Source organism: Poecile atricapillus, chromosome W (genome assembly GCF_030490865.1).
Source record: "Poecile atricapillus isolate bPoeAtr1 chromosome W, bPoeAtr1.hap1, whole genome shotgun sequence".
NCBI lineage: Eukaryota > Metazoa > Chordata > Aves > Passeriformes > Paridae > Poecile > Poecile atricapillus.
The window spans coordinates 7,957,021-7,982,560 of record NC_081288.1 but is presented as its reverse complement, the minus strand read 5'-3'; the positions used below and the strand labels follow the sequence as shown (position 1 = coordinate 7,982,560).

The window sequence follows — 25,540 nt, the reverse complement described above, 5'->3', positions numbered from 1 at the left end:
TGTGTATACTTATTTACAAAATTGTTACACTGTGATCTTCACTCTGAGGTTTGATTTTTGTCCTTTCATGTCATTGGCAAACTGTCCTGACCTTAGTGAGAATAAAATCATATCCTAAATATACACATCACTGCTGTGTTCTCCCTTTGATCTGAGCACTGAACTGTGATTGACGTTAAAGAAAGTCCAGCCCAAATCATTTTCATGCCCTGAGCAAGCATCAAACACAAGACTCCTTCATGTCATGTCTCTTATTCTCCTCTTTCATGTCTCTCTCATTTATGTATTTACCTTAATTTCCTTGGAAGAGAGTCTTGTTTGCCTCAGGGAAGGATGGTTGTGTGATTAAGACATCTCACATCTTTGTGTCTCCTTTTGCCTTTTCTAATTCTTTCCATCTCTTCTTTAGAGGTCCAGTGTAAAGGCTTGACTTGTTCTTCACTGGCTTGTGGGACAGCACTTCATATCTGGCAATGGATCAGAAGGACTGAAGAGCATTTTTGATCCCCCCAATGTTTCTTAGCGCTGCTAAAACAGGACCAATGAAAATGTTCACCAGACTCCAAGTCCTTGCCCTAGCTTTATTTTCCAAAGGAGTTTTCCTTTCCCTAAGTGACCACAGTTTTGTCAGAAAGGAAATTAAGATAGAAGGAGACCTGGTCTTAGGAGGCTTATTCCCAATCAAGGAAAAAGGCACTGGGATAGAAGAATGTGGAAGAATCAATGAAGACCGGGGCATCCAGCGCTTGGAGGCCATGCTGTTTGCTATTGATGAAATCAACAAAGACAACTACTTGCTGCCGGGAATTAAGCTTGGAGTTCATATCTTGGACACGTGTTCCAGGGATACATATGCCTTAGAACAGTCTTTGGAGTTTGTCAGGGCATCTTTGACTAAAGTGGATGAAACAGAGTACATGTGCCCTGACGGCTCGTATGCCATCCAAGAGAATTTGCCACTGCTCATTGCAGGAGTCATAGGTGGTTCCTACAGCAGCGTCTCCATACAGGTGAGTCACAGCAGCCCCACCAGGTGAGAATTGTTTATCTGCAATTCCGGTGAGAGAACCACATGCTTATGGCTTCTGGCCACTGTTTGCCAAAAAAGCACATCTTAGTTTGATCACTGTACCCTAGGGGTCAATCTAGAATATAATTTTTACTGAATTTACATTTGTTCGATTCACTCTTTAAAATATTGTAGTACAAACCTCCAGCAGATGTCCACTCCTTCTAGTTGTGGTGTATCCTGAAGGCATCTGAAGTTTCCAAAAGTCTTAGTATTTGTTTTTAACTTAGCATTTCATGACATTTCTACAGTTCTAAGTGCAGATATCTGCTTTCACATCAATCATAAATGATACCACCTATGTGTCTGAATATACGTGTGCCTGCCATGCTGCATGTTCATAACATTTTTCATTTTAACAACAGAATTTAAAATGAAAAAATAAATCATTGTCTTACTTCTAGTCACTAGTGAGCTTCCCGAGGCTCAGTATTGGGCCTGACCTGTTTAATATCTTTATCAATGACCTGGATGAGGCAATCAAGTGTACCTCAGTCAGTTTGTAGATGACACACAGTTGGCCAGAGTGCTGATCTGCTGGAGGGTAGGAAGACTTTGCAGACTGAATCAATGGACTGAGGTCAATGGTAGGAGGTTCAATAAGGCCAAGTACAGGTCCTGCACTTGGGTCACAACAACCCCCTGCAGCACAACAGGCTGGGGGAAGAGTGGAAAGTGTCACAGCGGAAAAGGACCCAGGGTGCTGGTTGACAGTGGCTGAACATGAGCCAGGTGTGTCCAGGTGGGCAAGAACCCAGTGGAGTACTGGCTCATATCAACAGTGCTGTGCCCAGCAGGATCAGGGCAGTGACCTCTGTGTTAGGCACTGGTGAGGCCACACCTCACATTCCCTGCCCAGTTCTGGGCCACTCCCTGCAACACTGAGGTGCTGGAGCAGGTCCAGAGAAAGGCAACAGAGATATAGAGTATACAGAAGAAAGAGAAAGATATAGAGTATACAGAAGAAAGAGAAAGATATAGAGTATACAGAAGAGTATACAGAGAAGGTCCCATGAAGGACTCCTCCTAAAGGAGCTGGGGGTTTTTAGCCTGGAGATGAGGAGGCTCAGGAGGCTCAGAGGGGACTTTCTAGCTACAAATACCTGAAAGGAAGTTGTAGCCAGAAGAGGAGTGCCCTCTTCTTCCTGGCAACCAGTGACAGATTGAGAGAAAATGGCATCTAGATGTGCTAAATGAGGTTTGGATTAGACATCAGGAGGAATTGATCACAGAAAGGGTTGTTAGAGCATTGGAATGGACTCCCCAGGGAGGGAGGTGGTGTAGTCACCATCCCTGGACATATTAAAGAAATTACTGGATGTGGCACTCAGTGCCATGGTCTGGCTGATGTGGTGGTGATCAGTCAAAGGTTGGACTCTGTGATCTTGGAGATATTTTCCAACCTAAATGATTCTGTGATTCTGTGGTCACATTATTTTGGGTCAAATAAAACAAGCCAGTTCACATAACTCATAATCACAAGTGGTGTCTTAAGCCCAGACTGACATAGCCTAAGACCATGTATCTGGTATTTCTTCATGGTCAGCTGCAGGTTTCCAAAGGCATCAAGTCTTGACAGTGCAGGATGTCCTTTCAGACTCACTATGGGACGTTTTTCCAGACTCAGGCCTCCACCAGTGTCATCAGCAATAAGAGTTCTGGTGTACTGCAGACTATCCCAGCAGTGACAGAAAGCTCACAGAACCTCATTTGCCTGTTTCATAAATAGGGCAAGAGTTCATCCAATGTTCGTTTCAGTCAGATTTACTCTGGGGAGATGGTTGCTGCTCTTGTGAAGGCATTAAATCCCATCAGTTGGGAGCATGGTCAGATCCCATAGGACATGCACGAGCACAGAAGAATTTAAAGAAATTACACTTTATTTCCTTTTGTATTCCAGTGTGTAATATTCATCTGTATATTCATAGTAGGGAATACAATAGCAAATCCTTACCCATACTGCAGAAGAACAGTTTCTGCTGAAGAGAACCTCAGCCATCTCTTGTAGTAGAAGAGGTTTTGTCCCACTGTGGACCAGAGCACGAATGTATCCTTCACCAGTTATGCGGGTCTGATCACTTGAAGCACAAAGAACAAGTTTCAGGCTTAAAAAGAGACATTTGAAGGGGGAAAATGATAGCTACAGAACCCTGGGCAACATAAACTGTTAAGGAAATCATTATTCATTGTCTCTTCCAATCACGCAAAGAGTACATCAAATGAAACCAGCAAATGCTAGGTTGTTGTGGATGCTAAAAGCTAAATGAGTTCCAGAAGTGACCAGAAACAGAAAGAAGAAATTCTGTAAGATATGTCATTTGGTTCAGCAGTTGCCAAAACTACAGCTGTCTGAAGGCTGGTAAAATATTTTGAAGCATCATATGACTGCCCTATCTCACTGGTGGAGGAGTGTCAGGTTTTTTGCTATACCTTTGGTTTGTGGTCAGTGTGTTTCTCAGTCCACCCTAAGTCCAAGCGTGTCCAAAGGACATGAATATATGAGGTAGCCTAAAAGACATACCTATAAAAGTTGTTACAGCAGAGGAAATGGTACAGGTGTTTCATTCCCTCCCAGAAACCCAGAGGGAGTGAGATAACTTTTCTAAAGTAATCTGTGGCCTCTTGCACAACATCTGTCAGCCTGTCCCTTTGAAGGCAGTCTCTGGTGATCACTGATCTAAGACTAAATCCATGTCTGAGGCAGTAGATTGGATACAGTACATATCCAATATACATAATAGAGTGTATATAGATGTTTCATATTCCAAAATCTTAGGTTTGGAACAGCTGTCCAATGGAAATTGGAAGTTCTGATTAGAGATTTTCTCAACCAGTACATGTAAAAAATGGTAATATAGTTGTATGAAAATCTGTATGTCACACAATTTTCAAAACCTAAGGAGGATGATGGAACAATATTTATAGTTAATATTACTCTATGATCTTCCCTAGACTTGTCAATAATTTTTCAAATGTAAGATATTTCTTAACACAGTTCTTCAGAAAAATAGTTTTACAAATCATTCAACTTGTCATCAAGCATCTTCCAGCAAGAAAATGTATTCATTTATTTTCTCTTGACATGGATTGTGTTGGCCTTCCTTCAGTCTCTCTTTTCTAGCTTTCCTTTAGATTTCACACCACCTAAAAAAGATGTAATTAAGCCCTAGAAATGACATAATTAAACCATCCACTCCTGTTGCCCATCCTGTTAAGATAGCCAGTCACAAGTTCTGTTTCAAAAGAAAATCCCTGTCAAGAATAATAGACATTGCAGACTCAAGCCTGAAATTGTAAGGACTTTCAAGCATTAAAGGCAAGCATTTTGGTACCATAGCAATTTCAGAGCCAGTCACCTGTACAGAGTAGCTCCAGTAACAACTGGAATCACACCATTGCTGAGAGTCAAAATATTTCACCAGGTGTGTGTGTGTGCAAGGCTCAGCACCCCTGTTCCCTGTGTTTTCAAGCAGCATCCACGGTGCTGGATGCTTCCAGATGTATCCCTGGCAAGCATTTTTCTTTTGCTGAGAGCTGTAAACAGCATAAAGTCCACAGTGCAGTTCCTTAGCCTTAAAATAAAACATGCTGAGTTCTTCAGACAAAAATTATTTCTGGCTTTTTTTTTCCCCCTCCTGTGAATTTGTCTTTATATTTTAATTTTTTTTTCTTCCCCTCCCTTCACCCTCCCTCTTCTGTTTTTTGTCAGGACAGCTGTCTGCCAAATAACTTCATGATGTTCCTGCTGTCAGATTTGTACTTCTTTCATTACCCTTCCACTAAGGAATAAAAGATTTTGCTGGTAAATCAGCAATGAACACCTTCCCCACTGAGTCAGTATGTGCGATAGGCACTTTCTGCAGAGACTAAAAACAACAAGAGAATGCAGAATGCTTAATTATTTTCTGGTCAGACTAGGCTATTATCCTTAATGATGATCTGGATAATTAGTTTTTAGATGTTGTGTTTAAATTAGCAGAGAGCCCAATCTGCACAGCATTTGATCCTTCAAAACTCAAGCCAGAATTCTTAGTCAATGGAAAAGCTCATGTTAAAAAAAATAAATAAAATAAATGGAAAAGCTGTTTTCATGAAATACAATTCTGACTTGAGTTGAATCTAGCATCAGGAAGTGAAGAATTCAAAATTTGGAGGGTTTTCTTTTGGACTCATGGCTTTTAATCTGAGCCAGGTTATCCACTCTTTCTTAGTTTACAATGGAAATTTCAAACATATTTTCCTTGGAGAGGCTGACATGGTAAAAAATGATAAGAAAAAGAGGCAGTATTTATTTGCAGAGGAGCACTTGCATGGCCAATCCCAATTCCATGTTTAAGATACTTAGGTCAGCTCTTGTCAAGAATATGCATGTGGAAGCATGATTACTTTTATTCAGGTGCTGGATTTGTTCTTCCCTCTTTCTGAAAACTGGATTATTCTTCTGAAAATTAAGACTAGGGTCCATTCCCTGCAGTCAGCTCTTAGAAAAACTAAGGCATTCCTCAGGTGGGCTGGATTTTTTATTTCTATGTATACTATATTCACATGGATGTAAAGATTTAAACCTGGCTGTCAACCCACAGGACCTCTGGATCATGACCATAAAAGTTATTTCAAAGTTAGAGCCTCATCCAGAAAAAATGGCAGAACAGAAAACAGTGCCCTGCTGTCTTCTCTTCAGTTCCTTGCTCTGTCTCAAGTAAATTGTAACAAAACCACTGGAGCAGGTTTAACGGTGCATTACTGCTATCACAAAAGCTAAAGCCACTCCTAAGTGAGTGATCATCTGGCATGAAATTCAAAATATGTACTCATTTACTGGCAATCTTTTCCTGGCTGTCATTCTCCTTAGCCACAAAAGTCTGCCAAGGGCTCATGGAGGCTGAAAGCTAATCACCTCCATTTCCTTCCTCCAAGGATAAAACATCTTTCAACCAGAGTCTTAACAATAGCTTCTGACTTCCATCACTACTGGAAATAGTGTAAAATCCTTCAATGAACCAAGAAATAAACAAAACATAACACATGGACCACTGTGCATGGACCCTGCAGGGATGTGGGCAGGAGAAATGTGCAGGGGTTGCAGAGGTTTGCCAGGCCACACGCGCCACTTGTGCTGTGCACTGACAGCCTCTGGTGATTTTGTGCTTGTAAAAGTAAACCAGATCCTCATTAAAAAATCTATTCTGTGAGATGGACCACCTACCACCAGCATTTAAGCTACACACACACTTGCCAGCTTCCATGTGTCTCCTTTAAACTCTCTCTTCTTTTATCTCTGTTCTTCCCCTCTCTGCCACTACCTCTCAGCCAGATCCTTGCTGTTTGTTCCTCTCTTTGTTTCTATTCCACATTCAGAAACTGAACAGCCACTAGGCTGAAATTTTCAGCGTCCAAAGAACACTGGGCATTTCTTTCCTAGAGATTTCAAAGGAGTATGGCTGCGTCCCTCTGACTTCTCTGAAAATCCCACAGTAACCAATTACTTTACAGTCTTTTTTATTTGGTTTTGGGCTATAATTTTTATTTCTTCAGGTGCACATTTCCACCTTTTGCTAAGGGTAAATTGCAAGACTTTACAGGGATAGATAAGTAACCACTGAGATCTCACTGAGGTAAGAAGGAAGGCGCTCTAAAATACAATGAAAGAATCATAGAATCATTAAGATTGGAAAAGACTTTAAAGATCATCAAGTGGGATTTAACCCAGCACTGCCAAGTCCACCATTAAACCATGTTCCCAAGTTCCACATCTACAGGTTTTGTAAATACTTCCACAGCTGGTGAATCTATCACATCTCTGGGCAGCCTGTTCCAATGCCTGACCACCAATTCAGTGAAGAAATTTTTCCTAGTGTCTAATCTAAACCCCCCCCTTGCTCTACTTGAGACCCTTTCCTTTTGTTCTATCACTTGTTACATGGGAGAAGAGACCAAACCCCACCTGGCTGCAATATCCCTTCAGGGAGCTGTTGTAAACAGCAACAAGCTGTTCCAATGGGAGAGGATGTCACTGCAAGAGAAAGTGGCCAAAAATAAGAACTAGCTAGGGTCACCTAGATATCACCTATACTTATTCTACATCTTCTGACTAGGACTTACTCTACACTCATTCTACCCCTTCTGACTAGGATTTACTCTTCAGTTAATGAGTCTCAAATTACCATATTTATCACTGATAGTTCTTTTAACTCCAGAAGTAATTCTGTGTTCTGGTAGAAGCAACAGCCCCAATTTTTGTACCTTTTCTGATCATGTGTAAATGGGATGTGAGTCACAGGCAGGTTTATGAAGCCTCAGAGAAGAGCTGCACTCCTCATGCAAAGTGAGGTCTTTTGCACAGGTCTCTTCTCAGGGTGCAAGTTTGGTGCTCAGCTTACTTCACTTCAACAGTAATGCTCCATGGAGGCAGAGTGCATATGTGACAGCTCACTGTGTCATCCCCTGCAGGAAAAAAGAAAAAATATTTCCAAACAATTCATTCAAAGCACAACATTTCTCTGCATGCCCTCCATGGTTTATTTTTTATTGCACAGGACAGATGCAAATATAAAAAAAAATTCCCAGATCCTGTGCAGAAATCCTAGCTGTTATTCTGACAGTATTCCTTACTTCTGATGTTCATTTTGAAGATGAATTCATTTCATAGTTCAAACACTGCTTCTCTCTTTGTGACAGCTACTGAGTCCACTGCAAGTATTTAGGTATATTTTTCCCAGCTTCATTGCCTAAATTTTCAGGAGAAGAGCAAAGCTAAAAATAATGTTTTCTTCACCCCTCTTCCCTCTAACAAAAAATACCAGACATTTTTATTAGTTTGACAGTGAACTATCTTTTCCTGAGTTACCTTTTGGACGGAATTTTGTTAAGGAACATTACTTACAAAGTAGGAAACAGCCCTCTTAATATCAAAGAGTGAGAAAGCTGGTGGAAACCACTGCTTCAGTCCTGCAATGCACCAGAAGATTCCATAGGAGAACAAGCCAGGCTGGGACTCCTAAATAATCTCACTGCATCTGGTTGAGTTCCTTACAACTGACCTTTAATGATTTAAGGAACTGGGATATTGGCATTCCCAGTGACCTTCTGGGGTCAGTGCTTGGAGTCCTGCTGAAGCCAAATTGGTGCTTTCTGCTGCAGGTCGTGACACAGCCCCTGTGCAGTCACTGCCTTAAACAGTGCTTATTATAATATCCCAGAAATGGCACCCTTAGTTTTAAAATGGGCTAGGGAGACATGATGTTCCAGGCTGATAAAGGTTTTTCAGTTCTGAAAGCAGCGAGGCCCTTAAGGTCCTAATTTCCCTTTGAAAACAAATTAGCTTGGAGTGATTTTTTTTCTTGGGACCAAGGTGAGCAGCTGCATTTGCATCACTGAACTCTCCACCTCCCAAATACTCCCAAATTATGTGAGTATGTCAAAAGTGTCCCGACTGAGTCACTCTGGGTCACAATGCCCCCAGGTAGGAGCCTCCTAAATCCCAAGAGAAGAGGGAAAATTATGGTGGAACCCAGCTTTTCAGTATTGCTCATATTTATTGCCAGTGATACAGTCTGGCAGCTCAGTAGGCTCACAGCCTGCTCGGCTGTATCTGCAGAGACATAGCCAGTACACAGATAGAAATAAATATTTCTGTTTATTCTATTCTCATTGGATCACATCTAGAATAATACCTCTAACTTTGGGTCCCTTGGTAAAAGGACGATTCAATAAACACAAACATAATCATGGGGAGAAGAGTCTGGAGAGCAAATGCTACAAGAAGAAATTGAGGGAATTGCACATGTTCAGCCTGGAGAAGAGAAGGTTTGGTGGGAACCTAACATCAGCTTTTCAGTATGTACAGGTTTGTTCTCAGGAACACAAAGTAAATGTATTTATCAACATGATGCAGGACTAGAGAATAGAAGAAAATACTTATTAATTGAAAAAGGGGAGATTTTAACCTGAAAAAAAATGCACATTCCAAATGTACATGGGACCATGGGGAGACTACACAGGCCAGTGGAGACTCTTGACTAGAGAGGTACCTCATTTAGTCCTTACTTATTAGGTTTATGCCTGAACCTACCACATCCCAGCCCATTCAAAACCAGTGGTTTTTTTCCTGCTTTTCTAAAGCAGGAAACCAGCTCTTTCTGCCAAAATTTTGGTATATTTTTAGATTTAAGGAACAAGAAAAATTTAAATAGTAAAAAAACCCCTATATTATGTATGTATGAATGCTTTAGATGCAGTTTGACTTCCAACTGCCCAAATAATAACAAAAATTCAACAAGTTAGATTACCATAATTTAGGAACTGGATAAAACATACACTAGCCGCAGTCCATGCTCCTTCAAAGAGCTCAGGCCCTGTGTTATAGCAATGATCTAGAAATTAGGAAAACCTTTTGACATAGCTTTGCCATGGTCTTGCTGGGGGAATCTGGACTTGCAACTTATTCCCAGAAATAGAAAGACTTTCTCAGGAGAGCAAAGACAGCAACAGAATCTCCATTAGGACAGATTGCAGCTCAGAGAGACAGAAATTTGCTCAGTTTCTCAGTAGAGAAAAAACTCCTTTACCTTAATCTTGTTCTGCCCCACAGCCTGATTCATTGTCTGTTCAGAGTAGCCCTTTCCTGTCTCAAAGGAGCTCTGTGAAATTAGATTCATTAAGCCATGTTAAGTGCCATGAGATTCTCGCATGGTTAAATTTCAGAAGGGCAGAGAGCAGTGTCATCTGACAAGGGCCCTCCTCTGTCCAACAGATGTGCAATACACACTTTTGTGTTATGGCAAAGACACCCTACCTCTTCTAGTATTTTTGAGATTTATCTCTTTCTCGTTTCCCAAAATATTTCCTGTGTTTTCTCGTCCCATACACATTCAAAAAAATCCACGTAATAATCTCTGGGCCATTAGAAAGGGAAATTTTGACAAAAATATCAGAATAAATCCTACTACTAGCAAAAAAAAAAAAAAAAAAAAAATTGAATCCTATGAAGGTTAAGAAAATGTTCAATGAGATTAAATAAATCATCAGACAGATCAAGGTTACTGAGACATAGAGGTATTACCTCTCTGTCCCCATTTACCAGCAGGATTCCTGAATGACCACAAATACACTCAAAACCAGGTTCATGTGTTTGATAGCTGTATCTAATTCATGGCTCCTCACAGGTGGTTATTATGAAGCCGTTTTCAGTGTTTTAAACAAGATTGGCGATATCCCACAACCATTTATCCTGTCCCTGCAGCTCAGAGGAGCAGAAGTGACAGATGTGGAATGGGAGAGGGACACTGGTCTTCCCTGCCACTGCCACAGCCCCTTCATTTGCAGGATTTGCTGTGCCAGTGTGTCCCTAAGGAGGGACGTGGCTGGCATTGGATTTACTGCCATGTTCATGTTGGACAACAAACCACCCACCATCCCAGCAGCTGAGTGAGAGCCAGGCTTGCCTGGGGAGTGGACACTTGACCACAGGATAGTGGCTGCACTAACGAGCCCAGCAGCATGACAGCAAATAAAGGTTTCCCATCTCTCTGAATGTGAGCTCCATTGACACGCTTTGCTCACAGCAAGCTGTGCAAAGGGGCTGTTTTGGTCTGCAGATGCAGAACATCCAGGCTTATCTTCAAAGGTATCTGCAAAACCCACCAGTTTTGATAGCAAAAAACCTGGCTACTATTGCTACTTAAGTGCCAACATATGGATTTCAGGCACTAATTGCATGCACCACGGCTTGATTAAATTGCTCCCTGGAGCTTTGCCAGAATAAATTATCTCACTTAGCAAAAGCTGTATCTGCACTGCAATTTGGAAGCTGTTTCACACATGCCAAGGCAGCATGGAGCTACACTGGAGGTGTGCCTCAGGTGGTTCAATCTCAGTGCACATAACTCTGGTTTACATCCCACTGTCCTCTACTACACTGAGCAGATGTGGTATTGGATATTAGCTCCTCTCCAGAACCTGCTACCTGTGCTCTTATCCTGTTAATCTCTTAACCAAGATAACATTTTCATGATCAAATGCTTAGATCAGCATGAAAATGGCTGTTCTGAAATTGTCTGCATCAACTAAGTGCCTGAGACCTGAGCTTTTTTGAAAAATTAGTCCCTAATATCAAGACGTTACAATATTCTAGAAAATCCCCACTGGAGAATTTCAAGAAGAGTTTCCTGATCTGAATTAATAACAGAAACAACTTCACTGAACTCCATGAGCAGTAATAGTTCTCAGGGATGACTGGGTGATCCTTTATGATTAATCAGTCTTCCCCATATATTTTTTAATTTTTAGTCCATGAAAAATCTACCATCTGGACAGCTTAGTAATGAAGAGCTTTACAACAAACAGCTGTAAACACATGAAAATTTTCGTCTCCCCAGGGCACAGGAATCAGAATTGCAGCTGTTTGCTGGGACCCTAGAAATATAGTGGCATCCAGGGCTGAGGGCCCCCATGTAGACTGGGAGAGTAGTTCTATGGATGCTTTTGCTGCTTAGACTAAAAGAAAAAAAATAAAAAATAAAAGGCACAAAGAGACAAACAAAAAAATCAAACTAGCTATAAAGCTGCTGTATTTGTTAGGAGCACCTTTCTGTGAGATGAAGGCTTGTCCACTCACTGACCAGCATTACTTGAGCTGCTGAAAATGGACTTCTCGTTTAACCAGTTTGAAGGGGGAAATGCAGAATGAAATGTGTGCATATCTTCATTATGGTTTAGCAGAAATAAAACTATTCCTGCTAGAATAAACTGAGACAAGAATAGCAATTCCAGCCTACACAGTTCTGCAGGAAATGTTCCAGAATAGCTACATGGAGTACATTCTTATTACCAAATCGGAGTGCTCTTGAGAGAGGCCATGTGAACCAAACCATGTGGATATGTGGGCATATAATCAAAGTTACAAAGCCACAGGGACTTAACAATGCTCAAAGCATCCATTGTACCTTGGTGACAGAACAAGCCTCTCTTCCCATCCTGTTGCTTTAAAGCGGTTCATTTCCATCACCAGCTGCAAATTAAATCCCACATTTCCAGTAAAGGCAGTTTAATGACTGTTGCCATCTAGCAGGGAGGTTAAGAACACAACAGCTGCTTTCTGAGGGACACTAACTTGTTCAGCTGCAGTGCTCCCAGCCTTGTGCCTGTACTCACTGCAAAACTGCAGTGTCAGCTGAAGCTCAGGATACTCCTTCCAAGCACTGTAGAAAAGGTTTTATTTTGGCTTAAACTAAAATAAAACACTACCAATGTCTTTTCTTTGGTGAAGGCAAACTTCAATTCAACAGCTACAGCTGAGATGACAGGACACCTGATCTTTCCTGGTATTCCAGGACAGGAGGGTCAGAACCTCCTGGAATCCTCAGTTCCATGTGGCCCAGAGGCTGTGAAAGTCCCTGTACATGTATATCTGGCCCAGATGAGATTTCACCAGTTTGTAAGGGCAGACTGAGCTACAGCAGGACACTGCTTCAATGTCTGTAATACAGAACAGACAGAATCTAAATCTATAAAGTCCTAAGTCATACAGGTTGCTGAAAAGCAATAAAAATCTTCTGGGTTTTTTTGTTGGTTTTTTTTTTCTTTTTTTTTTACCAGACTGTCTAATTTGCTACTGATGTCTGAGCCTTCAAAATTTGCCTCTTCTACAACATTTTTTCCAAAACAGTCCTTTGACTTTGAGTTCTTACAGACAACAGTCTGTGGTTAAAGAAACATCTGGGGAAGATTAAAAAAATTAAATGATTGGGCAATTTTTAATAACTTTCCCTTGGGAATCTCAAGTACACTACTGCAACAATCTCAAGCACACTATTGTTTTTCAAATGGTTTCATCAGGCTGTACTCCAAGATTAGCTTCAAATTTAATTTACTGGTCAGAACTTCTAGTTACCAATCTTCCCTTTGTCATTTAAGAAACTATCATAGTAAAAAAAATGCCATAATCTTTCTTCATTTCTTCCCACATGTGATCAAGAGTTGCACTTCTGTGAGAGCAGCAAAGTAGATTTGGAAATATTTAAGTATTGGACATAATCACATATGGAAAAAAAATTTAAAAAAAGAAAAAGCAGGACTTTGAACCACATAAATCAAACCAGAAGGGCAAATTGAGATTATTAAAAATTTTATTATTTATCAAAAACTGTAGGTCAACACGACATTAGCTCATCTGGGTAGAGCATAGTGCATAGAATCACAAGGTCATGGGTTTGGTCCCTATATGGGCTAAAAAGTTGGATTTGATGATCCTTGAGGGTATCTTCCAATTGAGACAATTCTATGATTCTGTCATTGTGTGAATCTGTGATTCTGTGGTTCTGAGACATTGTCAAACACTTGAAGACTACTAACATGCAAAAAATGTGCCACCTCAGCTGGTCTGCAGCCAGAACATCTCAGAAAAACAGTTTATATGAGTGAAAAGTAGGAGAGGTGGGGACTTATCTTGAATAAATGAGATTAAGAAGTTCTGCAAAAGGCCTGTATATTTGTGATATTTGTACAAAAAGGAAATTTATGTCTTATTAGTACATTTGGTCATCAAATACAATCAATCTTGGAGAAGATGAATCCCACTATGAACAGCAAAGACATGCAAATCCCCAGGCCTTAGTAAGGAACACAGTCTGAAACTGAAATATATTGTCCATTTGTGTCTAATTATCTGTTGCTTAAACAGGCTTAGTTTCATTAAAATAAAGGTCCTTTACAATCCCAGCAGGACCCAGGGAATTAACTGGGCATCAGAACAGGTTTTGTGCATTTGCTCAGTGCAATGCTTTCCATGGAGTTTGTTATCAGCATCCTCTATCAACACCCTCAATCTGTGATCATCAGAACATCTCTCATTAAAAAACACTGCAAGTGCCTTTCCCTAAATATTTCTGTTCCATTTTATAAATACCACTCTTTAGTAATCTGTGCACCCCACTTTGTCTCTAGGTGGCAAATTTGCTCAGACTCTTCCAGATCCCCCAGATAAGCTACGCCTCCACCAGTGCCAAGCTGAGCGACAAATCCCGCTACGATTATTTCGCACGGACAGTGCCCCCAGACTTCTACCAAGCCAAAGCCATGGCTGAAATCCTGAGGTATTTCAACTGGACCTACGTGTCAACAGTGGCTTCCGAAGGAGACTACGGGGAGACGGGGATCGAGGCCTTTGAGCAGGAAGCTCGGCTGCGCAACATCTGCATCGCCACCTCCGAGAAAGTGGGGCGCTCCAACATCAGGAAGTCGTACGACGGCGTGATCAGGGAGCTGCTCCAGAAACCCAACGCCAGGGTGGTGGTGCTCTTCATGAGAGGCGACGACTCCCGGGAGCTCATTGCGGCCGCCAACCGCTTCAACGTGTCCTTCACCTGGATTGCCAGCGACGGGTGGGGAGCTCAGGAGAGCATCGTCAAGGGCAATGAGCACATAGCCTCCGGGGCCATAACCTTGGAGCTCGCTTCCCATCCGGTTAAAGAGTTTGACAAGTACTTCCAAAGTCTCAGCCCTTACAACAACAGGCGCAACCCCTGGTTCAAGGACTTCTGGGAGCAAAAATTCCAGTGTAACCTGCAGAACCGGAAACCCCATAGAAAGGCTTGTGAAAAGCACTTCACCATCAACAGTTCCAACTACGAGCAAGAATCCAAGATCATGTTTGTTGTGAATGCTGTGTATGCAATGGCTCATGCCTTGCATAAAATGCAGAGGACTCTCTGCCCAAACACCACCAAACTCTGTGATGCCATGAAGCATCTGGATGGCAGGAAGCTGTACAAAGATTATCTCCTGAAAGTAAACTTTACAGGTAATACTCCTCTTTTGGTACCTACAGAATGTAATTAAGCACTGTAATTAAGGAAATGTTCATCAGTCAAGGTAACACCTAGCCAAATTCCTGGTAGCAGCTATTTACACGGTTCAGACCAGGGTGGTACACAGGCAAGGTCAATCCTGTCACAAAAAGGCAGAAAGAAGGAAGAGGAGATTGGTAAGAACCCCAGAAAAAAACCGGTTGATGCTCCTCCTGCTTCCAGCAGAAGGAAAGGGTGAAGCTGACAACAGCTGGTCTTGGCAATGGCACTCCATCCTCTAAAATTCCACACACCAACACCCATTTAATTCACAGCCAGTTTGGGCATGTCTGAAAGCCAATGGTCCTTTCACCACCTGCTACACCAGGCAGCTTCCCACCATTCCCATGCCAAGACCTGGCCTTCTCTCCCTCGCTTCGCTACAAATTTACATAATTGCTGGACGGTGGCCAATGTCCTTGTAATAGTAAAGTAATAATTCCTGTCATAGAACCAGATGCATATAAATTATTTAAATATATGGTGTAGTGCCATTACCTGTGTTACAGAACTACAGGCTTAATGGCAAAGTATAGAAAAAGCTACATTAAACGTGCAGGAGATGTGGAGGAGTGTGGTCAGTCAGGGAATGATATGAGCAAACTTCAGGGGGACTAGCTGTGTAGCACTTGGCATCTCTGTGGTTTTGCCACCACATATGGCTGAGTTTAGCTTTTTTATTAATATTATGACATAACAATATTACACCCTACCAAAGCTAAATAGACCTACAGAGGAAACAGGTAAAGTGTACAACATCCTGTCTTTTTTCTGCTGCATATCTGAGTTTTTTCTGAAGCATCTCGGTTGCATTTCTATGTATTATGAAACTGATACTCTCAACTGACTGAGCTGATAGTAAGGAGCCATCATGCTGTGCTTTGAATGAGAACTAGCTCCAAGAGGAATTGAAGGATAAACATGTGTAGGATGCAGCATGCTCAATCCCAAGAGACTGTAATTGTAATTGTACAATGCTAATAACACTGAAAACTATGTAAAATTGTCAAATTGGAGCTTGAACTTTTCCCTTCTTTAGAGGTGTTCTCAGCATTTAATCACCTCTGAATACTACCAACCACATGCCTGGTACTTCTCTAGCTCCCAGTGGGGTGCAGCTGCTGTAGCCAAGTACTCAAGTCAGAATGAAACAAAACTTTTGTGTTTAGGCCTCTGGAAATTAAGAATAATCCTTTCTCCTTCCCCTCCTCCTGTAGCACTTACAGCATAGAAACTATTTTCTCGCTTGCCTGCACTTATCCTCAGAGATACTTGAATTTCCTTAAATTGTTGAAATCAATTGTTTTTAGGAGGACAGCACTTCATGGGAGCTGGTTCCTGGCATGCTGATCAGGAGGGAAGGCAGTGGTGTGCTTCTGTCCCTGCCAGGGAGATACTTCATGACTGTAATGACCTACCTAAATGAGTAGGCACGTCAATATTTTAAAGTTCAATTATTTTGAAGATTTTTCTGATGCTACAGGTATTTTTATGGGCTAAAATGAAAACACTATTAATAGATTCCAGCCTTAAGACTAAGCAACCTTTGTTCAAATATAGGATTCTTAATAATTTTTCTAACATGCAGATATTTTTAAGCACCTAAGCATTTTCCCATTCAACATCTATATATAAGGTCAAAATAACCCAAATTTTCTTTGACCAAAATCTCAGGAAAAATGTTAATTATCTAGAGCCAGAAAAATTAGTTTTAATTTTGAATTAAATATACTTTATATTTTTATGAATTGGGAGTTGAAGCTGTTCAAGGTGGAAAAAGAAATTGAAGCCTGTAATTTTTTAGTTTTGAAAATAGAAAGCCCTTTTTTGAACCAAATTAATTTTATTAAAAATCAGCATGAAAATCTTTGAAACTCTGAAGGGCTTTATTTTCCATTAATTCTCATTTCCAATTTAAAACATTAAGAAACCTGTCAAGTTCTTTTCCAATGGCTTTGTTCCATATACATTTTTTTACCAGCTTACAACACAATTTGCTCCTCTCTTTATTATTAGTTCTTCCATTATAATGTGAATCCGTGTTTTAATGTAAGTTATTTTTAAGCAGGTGAGTGATTTTTATGCAGTGAGTTATTAAGCAAATCTTCCATTCCTTCTTCCTTTCAGAAGGATGTGAAAAATTAATACATATGTGAGATTTTCATACATATCTTGTCATTGATTTCTATGGGACCAAAACCTATTCTTTGCTCTTTCTTGGCTGAAGGAAACCTTTGGGTGTGTGGTTAAAGCAATATAAGAACCTTGTTGCATGGTACATTTGATCAATGACACTCTCATATTTCCACCTCCAAACCTGAGAATGTTTTCCCAGCACAGAGAGAGGGTGGCGTGGAAGTTGCCAGTCCAGCAGCTGCACTGCAACCAAGTGAGGCTGTGGATTTTCTCTCTTCTTTAGCCTGGGAAGAAATCCACACCCACCACAAGGAGGCAGAAAAGTGATAACCATATTTGCAGACACACAAGCAGCTATTCAAGCAATGCCTCCTCTGCTGAAAGGCAGGGATCCACATGGATAAGCCCTGCAAGCATAGAAATCAAGCAAAGAAATGGTGGAAGAAATCAAGCAAAAGGTCCTGAATGTCTCATTCCAGTTTCCTGGAACATGGTGTATTTCACACACACCAGTCTGAGTAAAACATCGAGTGCGTTTCTGTGACTGGTGTGGGACGGAGCAATTTTAGACATTTACCCTTCAAACTCAAATTAGTCTTGATTAGCCTTTGATTACAGTTAATGGAGGGGATCAGCACTTACAGAGTGTGCTCCAGACCATGAGAGGTATGATTTGCCCCTATATCTCTTGCTACTGACTACAAATGGAGTACAGGGTGACTAAGATTTATTTTCATTTGCCATTTAGCTGAAGGCTTGAAGTGAAGCTCTCAGGAACAGCAATAATGTGTTTTGCAAGGAAATACTCAGGGACCAGCTAACAGGAGGGTGGTTGTAGGGGTCTGGCCAGGATTTGTGCCAGTCCTGTCACTTGTGCTGCCACTGCTGCTGACATGCTGTTCATTATTTCACTAATATCTCTGGGTTCCTAGTTATTTCTACTTTTTCATTAAATTGAAATTACAGAATGGCAGTGTGGGATGCAGGCAGGGTGAAATTTCACTCCTTATTGTCTGTGAAATACACCAGGCACATCATTTTTTTGCAAGTCAGTAAGACATATATGACAAATGTCATGATATCCTGAATCTTTTCAGCAGAGGAAAAAAGAGACACCTGTGCCTAATTCCAGCTTCCAGCAGCAGGATGTGAGAATACAAAGTCCAGCCCCTAGATAAATGCATCACTAAATTTAAGTGTTTGTATGTTTGTATGGCCTTTCAAAGAGATATAGGCTGGTTCATCTTCTTGATCTTCCCAGCCTCTACATTCCCTCCTGAGGGCACAAGGGCAGCACTTGATGTTCTAAATCGTGATGGTTTTCTGCTGATAAACAGATGCCTGTTCAAGAGGCTGTTAACTTGTATTACCAGAACAGCAAAGCGCTGAATAAAAGTGTAGGTGTCCATGGCAGAGAGCACACAGTAAACTCAACTTCTCGCCATGCCCAGCCATTGCCTGGTGAGGGGCAGCATACAGAGGGGCTCCTGGGAGGGCTGAGAATCCAGGGATGAGCCCACATATCCAGAAGCCTTGCTCCCTCACAAGGGTGGAGGGGACAGTGAAGAAAACACGTTTGCTGACTCTTTTAGGTTGTTTAAGCCACCAGCACAACACAGAAAAGCAGTGTTGTCATTGCCCACAGCACTGCTGCAAGCCTCACATTTGACAAGTGCCAGGGCTCTGTGAGAGGGGTGTCCATCATTTGGGACAAAAAAGTGGCAGGGTCCTGCACAGCTGTGCCCTACATGCCTGGTGTAGCTGCTCCTCCAGGACATTGGACTGGAGGTGAGGAAGGGCAGTAATGACAGTGAAAGACCAGCATTAGCTCCAGGGTTGTTTATCTGGTGCAGGATAACAGCCTTGTCACCCAGGAGTGTGGGGCTGGGCTCTAGCTTTTCCCACTCCAGTTAGCTGGGCTGATGGTAGAAAAGGACTAACCCTGTCCTCAGGCTAATGTGGGCAGAGGAGGTTTGGATTTTGGAATGTATGCATGACCATATTTTTATCACAGTTTTCTGAACCTGCACAGCTAATGGTCGGAGAAATTTGGCTAAAGTAGAAGAATTGGAAAAAAGATAATTAAAAATTTTAGGCAATGCATATTTAAAGTACTCAGTGTCTTTTCCTATCCCTTTCTCCCTCTTGAGTTACCAGAATCACTGTCATGGTGCTTTCTGTCTTGTGTTCAGAAATCCATCTTTTCTACAGCAAAGCCTGTATCATCAAAACTGCCTCATCCTGGGTAAGTCCTGGGTTAGTCCTTGGCTAACCAGAATGACTACTCCAAATGGGGAAAGGGTTGTAAGTCATGTCTGATTTGTCCCCTTTCCTCCACTGGACTTTATGGCAAAACTTCTGTTCTTACCCGGTTTTACGTTTCTATGTGGTTCATTTTTTCCCTTCTCTTCCTCCTCGCTCTGCCCCAGTCAACACTGAAATAATATGAAGCAGAAGCACAAATTCGCCTTCTCATTTATACTTGAACACTGGTGACTTCTGTTGTGGGAACACAATTTCACAGACCATTTCCATCATATCTGTTCCATCCAAGTAAGAAAGAGCTTAAGCCGTGGTCTGCAACAAGCAGATGTCACCTTACCTCTGAGCACAACAGCACTGCTTGGTCCCTGCTCTGGGATTTAGCCAAAAGTATTTCCTGTCAAAAGTGCACTTCAAAACTCAATGCTCAGTCAGGCTGCGTGGAGCACAGACCAAAAGAATGCTGCATGTGCTATCACGAGCAGATTACAGCTGCAGAAACTTCAAAGGCCGGCTACAAGTTTACCGCGGGGAGTACCTGTGCAGGCTAAAGCCAGAGCTCAAAGCCCAGCTCTGCAGCAGATGGCCCTGCTACTCCACCATCTCACCCAAGGAGCTCCTTCTCAGCAGGTCAGATCCCTCTTGCCTTCAGCACTCAGCAGTGAGGTCCTCCTGGCCTTCCTTGGGATGCTTCTTTGTAGAATAAGCCAGAACATGCTTTCAGATAAAGGCAAAGCTCACATGGGCAGAAGGCATCCAATACCTTGTTAATCATTAAAGCTGTAAAAGTGTAATACATGATGGATTTGTAGATAATAAAAGCAAGGAAAATGAGTGAATTCCCCAAGATACTAATTAAAAATCTACATGAAAAAGATGTCTAAGATTTATAGAAAAAAATTACTGCCTTTTCCTGGGACCACAAATGTGTTATAGTGTTTAAAACCTTGCAAGCAGCTAAGGGACAGTCTCTGAAAGCACACTTGAGACTTTCTGTTTCAGAGCAGAGGAACAGTTGAACCTGCACAGTATTTTCCCATATTCTCTCTGTACTGGAGTTACACTGGTGTAAAAACACAGAGAGCTGCAGCAAGGTTTGGCTGGCCTGGTAATCCTGATAGCCCCATCTGTTTTCTCCTCTCTTTACAGGCATCGTGGGATCTGCTGTTCCTTTACTTTGGGTAAATTTACTCTCCAAGAGTAAATAAGCCAATCTCTACTTAGTCTTCCTGAAGACTTTAGTATGTGTATACATGAATATATTTATGTACTTATATATATGCATTTATATAGATTTTTAATTATAGATTATAATCTATTGCTATATATTCATAATCTATGAAATCATAAAATTAAAGAAAAATGCATTTGGGTGGTCTCTATTCTAACTTCCTGCTGAAAGGTAAGGCAGCTGTGAAATCAGACAAATTTGTTCAGGTCTTTATAGATGTAAACTGGTTGAAACTAAAATGCTATAGAACCTTTTCAGCACTCAGTTTAGGTTTAAGATATCATGATGGCAAGCAACTGGTCTGCACTCTGGATGTGTTGTGTGTCAGTCACTGCACCTTGTGAACTGGATACCTGAGCTGGCAGAGGGACACTATGTCATCATCTATAAGGCACCTGTTCCAAATAAAATTTCCATTAAACTTCTCTCACCATAATGGCAGGTTAGTGACCTGCCTGTTAATGGTGTCTGCTATCAAGCCAGAGATCATCATAAAAAGCTGCTGTTTCATGCTTTCCCTTGTCACTAATTCACAGTAATTAGCCTGAGTGAGCAGGAGCAGAGGCTGAATTGTGTTTCTTCCCCTTGAGATAAGCTCCAGCAGCTGAGGCCAAGGTGTGCTGGGCCATTGCTCCCCATCCAACTCAGGGGCAAGGTACTTTTGCTTGGTGCCTCCACTGTCACCTGCTGCCACTGCTCTCTGCCTGACCTGGGCACTGAGCTCCCATGGACAGAAAGATGAGAAAGGCAGCATTAGCAGGACACAGAGCAGCAACAGCTTTTCTTCATAGTCCTCAGAAGTCTCTGGAAGTATGTTGCCTTTGGCCTTTACCCAGCTGGGTGTCATTCCTGGAAAGCATGCAGAAACCACAGGCCAGCAACAGCCCCAAATTTGTTATAGGGGCATATTTAGGTGAAAGTACTTTGGCATCCCTAAAATTGCAACTAGATCTCCATCTCAGTTTCCTCTACTTGAATATTTAAACAACCCACCACTTCAGCTGAGCTATGAAATACTGAACATAAAATTATATAGTCTCTGCCTTGTATGTAATTTATAGTCAGCTGCTTATCTCCTATTAATAATGTAGCCTTCAGGCAGCCATAAATCTCTAGATTTCACAGCATCCATGAGAGTGTGTAAATGAGGATGAGATTAGACACCCTGTGTTTGTGGAGAAACACATGACTGCCAAACAGCAATGATTTTCTTTCAGATCACATATTTGAGAGACAGAAGGCTTGGTAACCTAATTTCTCTAAATCACAGGCTCCTGTGTGTACCTGGTGCTTGTTTTATAATAGATATTTTTTTAATCTTTTGTTTTGCTGCAAATGATATGTGAATCCCAAACACCAATGGTCTGCACAAGTCCTCAGAGGAGCTGGAAGTCTCATAAAACCTTTTCATCCCCCAATATGCACATTCCCCTTCTCAATCCTACTGGGTTTTACCGCAGTGGGGCAACCCAGGACATGCCATGGCATTACATTCTTATTCTTCATGCAGATTTACCTGGGAGAAATGTTTAAACATAATAAGAGATGTCAGGTCTGCTTCTTTTTCTTGCGACCTTGAAGGAGAAGGTATCAGGTGAGAAAGAAGACTTTGGTCCAGGATTCCTATCCCTTGCATTTTAGCATCTAATTTGGCCCTAAAAAGCCCATGGAAAGACCAGATTCTTCTCTACCACCTGCTACTGGAAGAGCACTGTAGTACTTTCATATTTAATATCAGTGAGTCTCACTTGCACACTGAGATACTGCAATAGTAGGGGCTGACAGAGGCAAAGGCTGTACTCAGAATGTGACCACAGAAGTGCTGAGGATGAGGACAACACATGAGCAGGTGAATCCATTTTAATCTTCTGAGCAATCCAGGTGTGCCCTGGACTTCCAGTGAGTCTCCAAGAAAACCCATCTTTTGAAAAGGTAATGAAGAAAACTACAGAAAGTCACAATTCCAGATGTCTAATCCCAAAGATAACTAAATGTTATGTTATTTTTCAAAACCTATATCCTTGTTAGCAGCTAATAATTATAGTACAAGGGCAGAAGTGAAAACATAAATTATAGAAAAGTATTTTTTCTCCTGAAATAACATTAATTTCATGACATTCCTGGGAGACATTTTCTTCACCCAGTAGACCACAGTACAAAGATATTTCCAGGCTAAGAGTGGTTAAACAGAAACAGGGACAAGACCAGTACAGCTGCATCAGTGAGACACTGACACTCAGCCCAGCCTGGTGCTGCTATCTAGACATGGATCATGGCCTGAATCCTACATCGATTCCACATAGCAAGATTGCAAACAAATTTGTCCCTTGCCAACTGCTGTATTTGTATTTGTACTTGTTAAACTGCAACCCAGATGAGCATGTGAATCTATTTCAGCTTTCTGCAAAGCCTGAACTATTCCCTTCAAGTCTATCTTTTCCATTTCTGATTCCCAGTGCAAAAAACCTCCACCACTTGCTGATACAGGCCTGTTTCTCTATAAAAAGGGACAAAGAAACTCAATCCAAACTCAAAACAGACATTTTTTACATTTTCCACTGGCATATTGTCCCAAAATTTTTCCCATTTTTTCAAAAAGCAACCACCTCTACGTCTTCATGGAGCAGAAACTCCTTTTACATATTCATGCTATTCACAAACTGATCTTCTGCACAGCTCCCATCAATTGCAAACTGATGGACCTAACAGACAAATGTGTGTGACTTTCATTTCCTCATTTGTCAGAGCCAAGTTTCTAAACACCTCTAAAAGCATCCCAGAGAATATCTGCCTTGACATCACTGCAATATTTATGATTATTTATTGTTATTATGGTTAGCAGATATAGAATATAATGTAAAAATATATTTCATTGCTGTTATCTCAGTGAGTCATTTCCTTTTGTTTCCTTCTTCCTGCCATGAAAGCGTATTTGTCTGAGCATATAACAAGTGAAGACAAAGAATATTAAAATTCTTCAAGGCAAGGGTAACAAGACACATATTCATGCACAGGGATATCAGAGACAGAGAAACTTCTAACAGAAATGTCCATGAAATCCTAACTGTAGCATGGCTACAGGAACAATCCTTTCATTTGCTCTTCTGCTTTTTGTTCCATCCATGGGCAGCTTACCTGCTCACTGTTGGGATGAAAACAGGGTCAGCACTAAGCCAGAAAGGACCATGTCTCCCAGCATAAATACTTAAATTTAAGGCATGTATTTTATAAAGAAATTACCAAGATCCGTAATGTGGTATGGGTCTTCACACAAAAACTGACTCGTTCCCAAATGCATGTGAAGAACAGCTCAGGGCCAGAAGCTGTGGGGATGGGAATGATGGTTGCAAACACCCAGTATATGGAAAGCAGAGGTTATTGTACCTCACAATCTGAAGGCCCCTGCCCCCTCAGTTTTGCGTATGAATTTCATCTCCTATAGTTTTGTTTTTCTTGTACAAGCCCATCTTTCTACTTGGCAATATATGCACCATCCCATCTCTTCTAGACTAATGACACATATACATCTAGCACTTTTCTTACAGAAGAAATTCAAGAACATTTCTGAAGACTGAGAGGTATTCACTTTTTAAATGCATATCTCCAATTGCTCCTCAATTCAATGAAGGTTTAATGCAGAACATTTTTCTACTTGCTACACAAATTCCAGGCAATTTGATGGAATAAGCTAAGGCAACAATTCCTTTGTACATATGAAATATTTACCAGTTCTGTGGCTGAAATATGAGGCTCAGTGAAGAAAACACCATAGTTTTATTCAGGGAAGGGATTGCACTGTGCTCAGGGGAAATGGGGAAACTACTGGTGTGAGAAAGCTGAGGGAAGCCCAGGGTTGAACAGAGTCCTCTTGCAGAATGTATGTGCTACAGAAATCCCATGTAACTCTGTAGCTGAGAGAATATGCATTTTCAGGGTGGACTGTGATTCCTAAAGGCTACATCTGATATCACTTAGATTCTGTGACCCAGTATCAACCACATTTGTTGTATGGATTGGAAAAAACACAGAGAGGCATGAACACTCACATTCACAGGAGCACTCACCCACCATTCTTTAAAATTTTATTTTACTTAACCCAAATCTGTAATAATAAATAATACTTGATGTATGATTGTTGAGACTGCATTTATATAAAGAGTGAGCAGCAGATCCAAAATCAGTGGAAGGGAAGGGAGAGCCTGCTGGTGTTCAGGTAGCATCACTGATGAGTTCCAGCATCCACAGTCAGGTGACAGTCCTGGTTCTTTTTCCTGGAGAGGCTGTTACTTGTTACTGTATTTGTTTTTTTCACCATCCACAGGATGTTTTGCACATGTTGCAAACATGCTCTTCTTTCTATTAATGATGCCCTAAAAACTGTTTTCGTGTCTCCCCAAGGTTGAATTTGTGTAGTGATCAGTAGCTAACAGCTCGTGTGCAGCTCTGGCACCTCAAGCATCTTCCTGTGCTTCTGCTACAGAACTGTCCTGCTCTCCACCCATGGAAACACTTTCTCTGTGGCTCTAACTTTTACAAGAAGTCTTAAATTTGCTCCAAAACACTAGGACATGCCTGATCATATGCAAAATTTATGGGATGGGGTTGCTGGACTCTTCTAGCCTAAGCAGCAGTTGTGTCATTGCCTGTAACAGCAGAAGGTTGTGTTCTTGTGGTTCCTTTCCTTGACATAAATAACTTTACCCCTAAAAATAAATTTTACCTGTGGTTTCTGTAAAAGTAGGATTTTTCCATGGCATTTCTCTATTGCCCTGATGAATGCAGCAGCTGATCACTGCTCCAAGTGAACAGCTTTATGTCAAAGATTGGCCTGCTGTACCAGGATAGGTCTCCACCAGACTTAAAAAATCATGAAGCTGGTATAGGGAACTGATGAAAATGTGCTGAAAAACTTTGTTAAACTTCCTCTACTACATTTTCACATCCATTTGAATAAATAGCTAATGGCTAGTTAATGCTCCAGTAACTAAAAGAATAAAA

The 25,540-nt window shown here is 41.3% G+C and overlaps 1 protein-coding gene across 2 annotated transcripts in view; it reads left to right on the top strand.

The window, feature by feature from the left end:
* The first annotated feature begins 512 nt into the window (after window positions 1–512).
* The window catches only part of LOC131591804 (metabotropic glutamate receptor 3), a 44,486-nt gene continuing 19,458 nt past the window's right edge, over window positions 513–25,540 (top strand). The window contains exons 1-2 of one of the 2 annotated variants that reach the window (XM_058862871.1): window positions 513–1,010; window positions 14,012–14,867. In XM_058862871.1, coding sequence (XP_058718854.1) covers window positions 513–1,010; window positions 14,012–14,867 — 1,354 coding nt within the window. The remainder of the gene's footprint in view (window positions 1,011–14,011; window positions 14,868–25,540) is intronic. The other variant, XM_058862872.1, reaches the window with a different exon arrangement.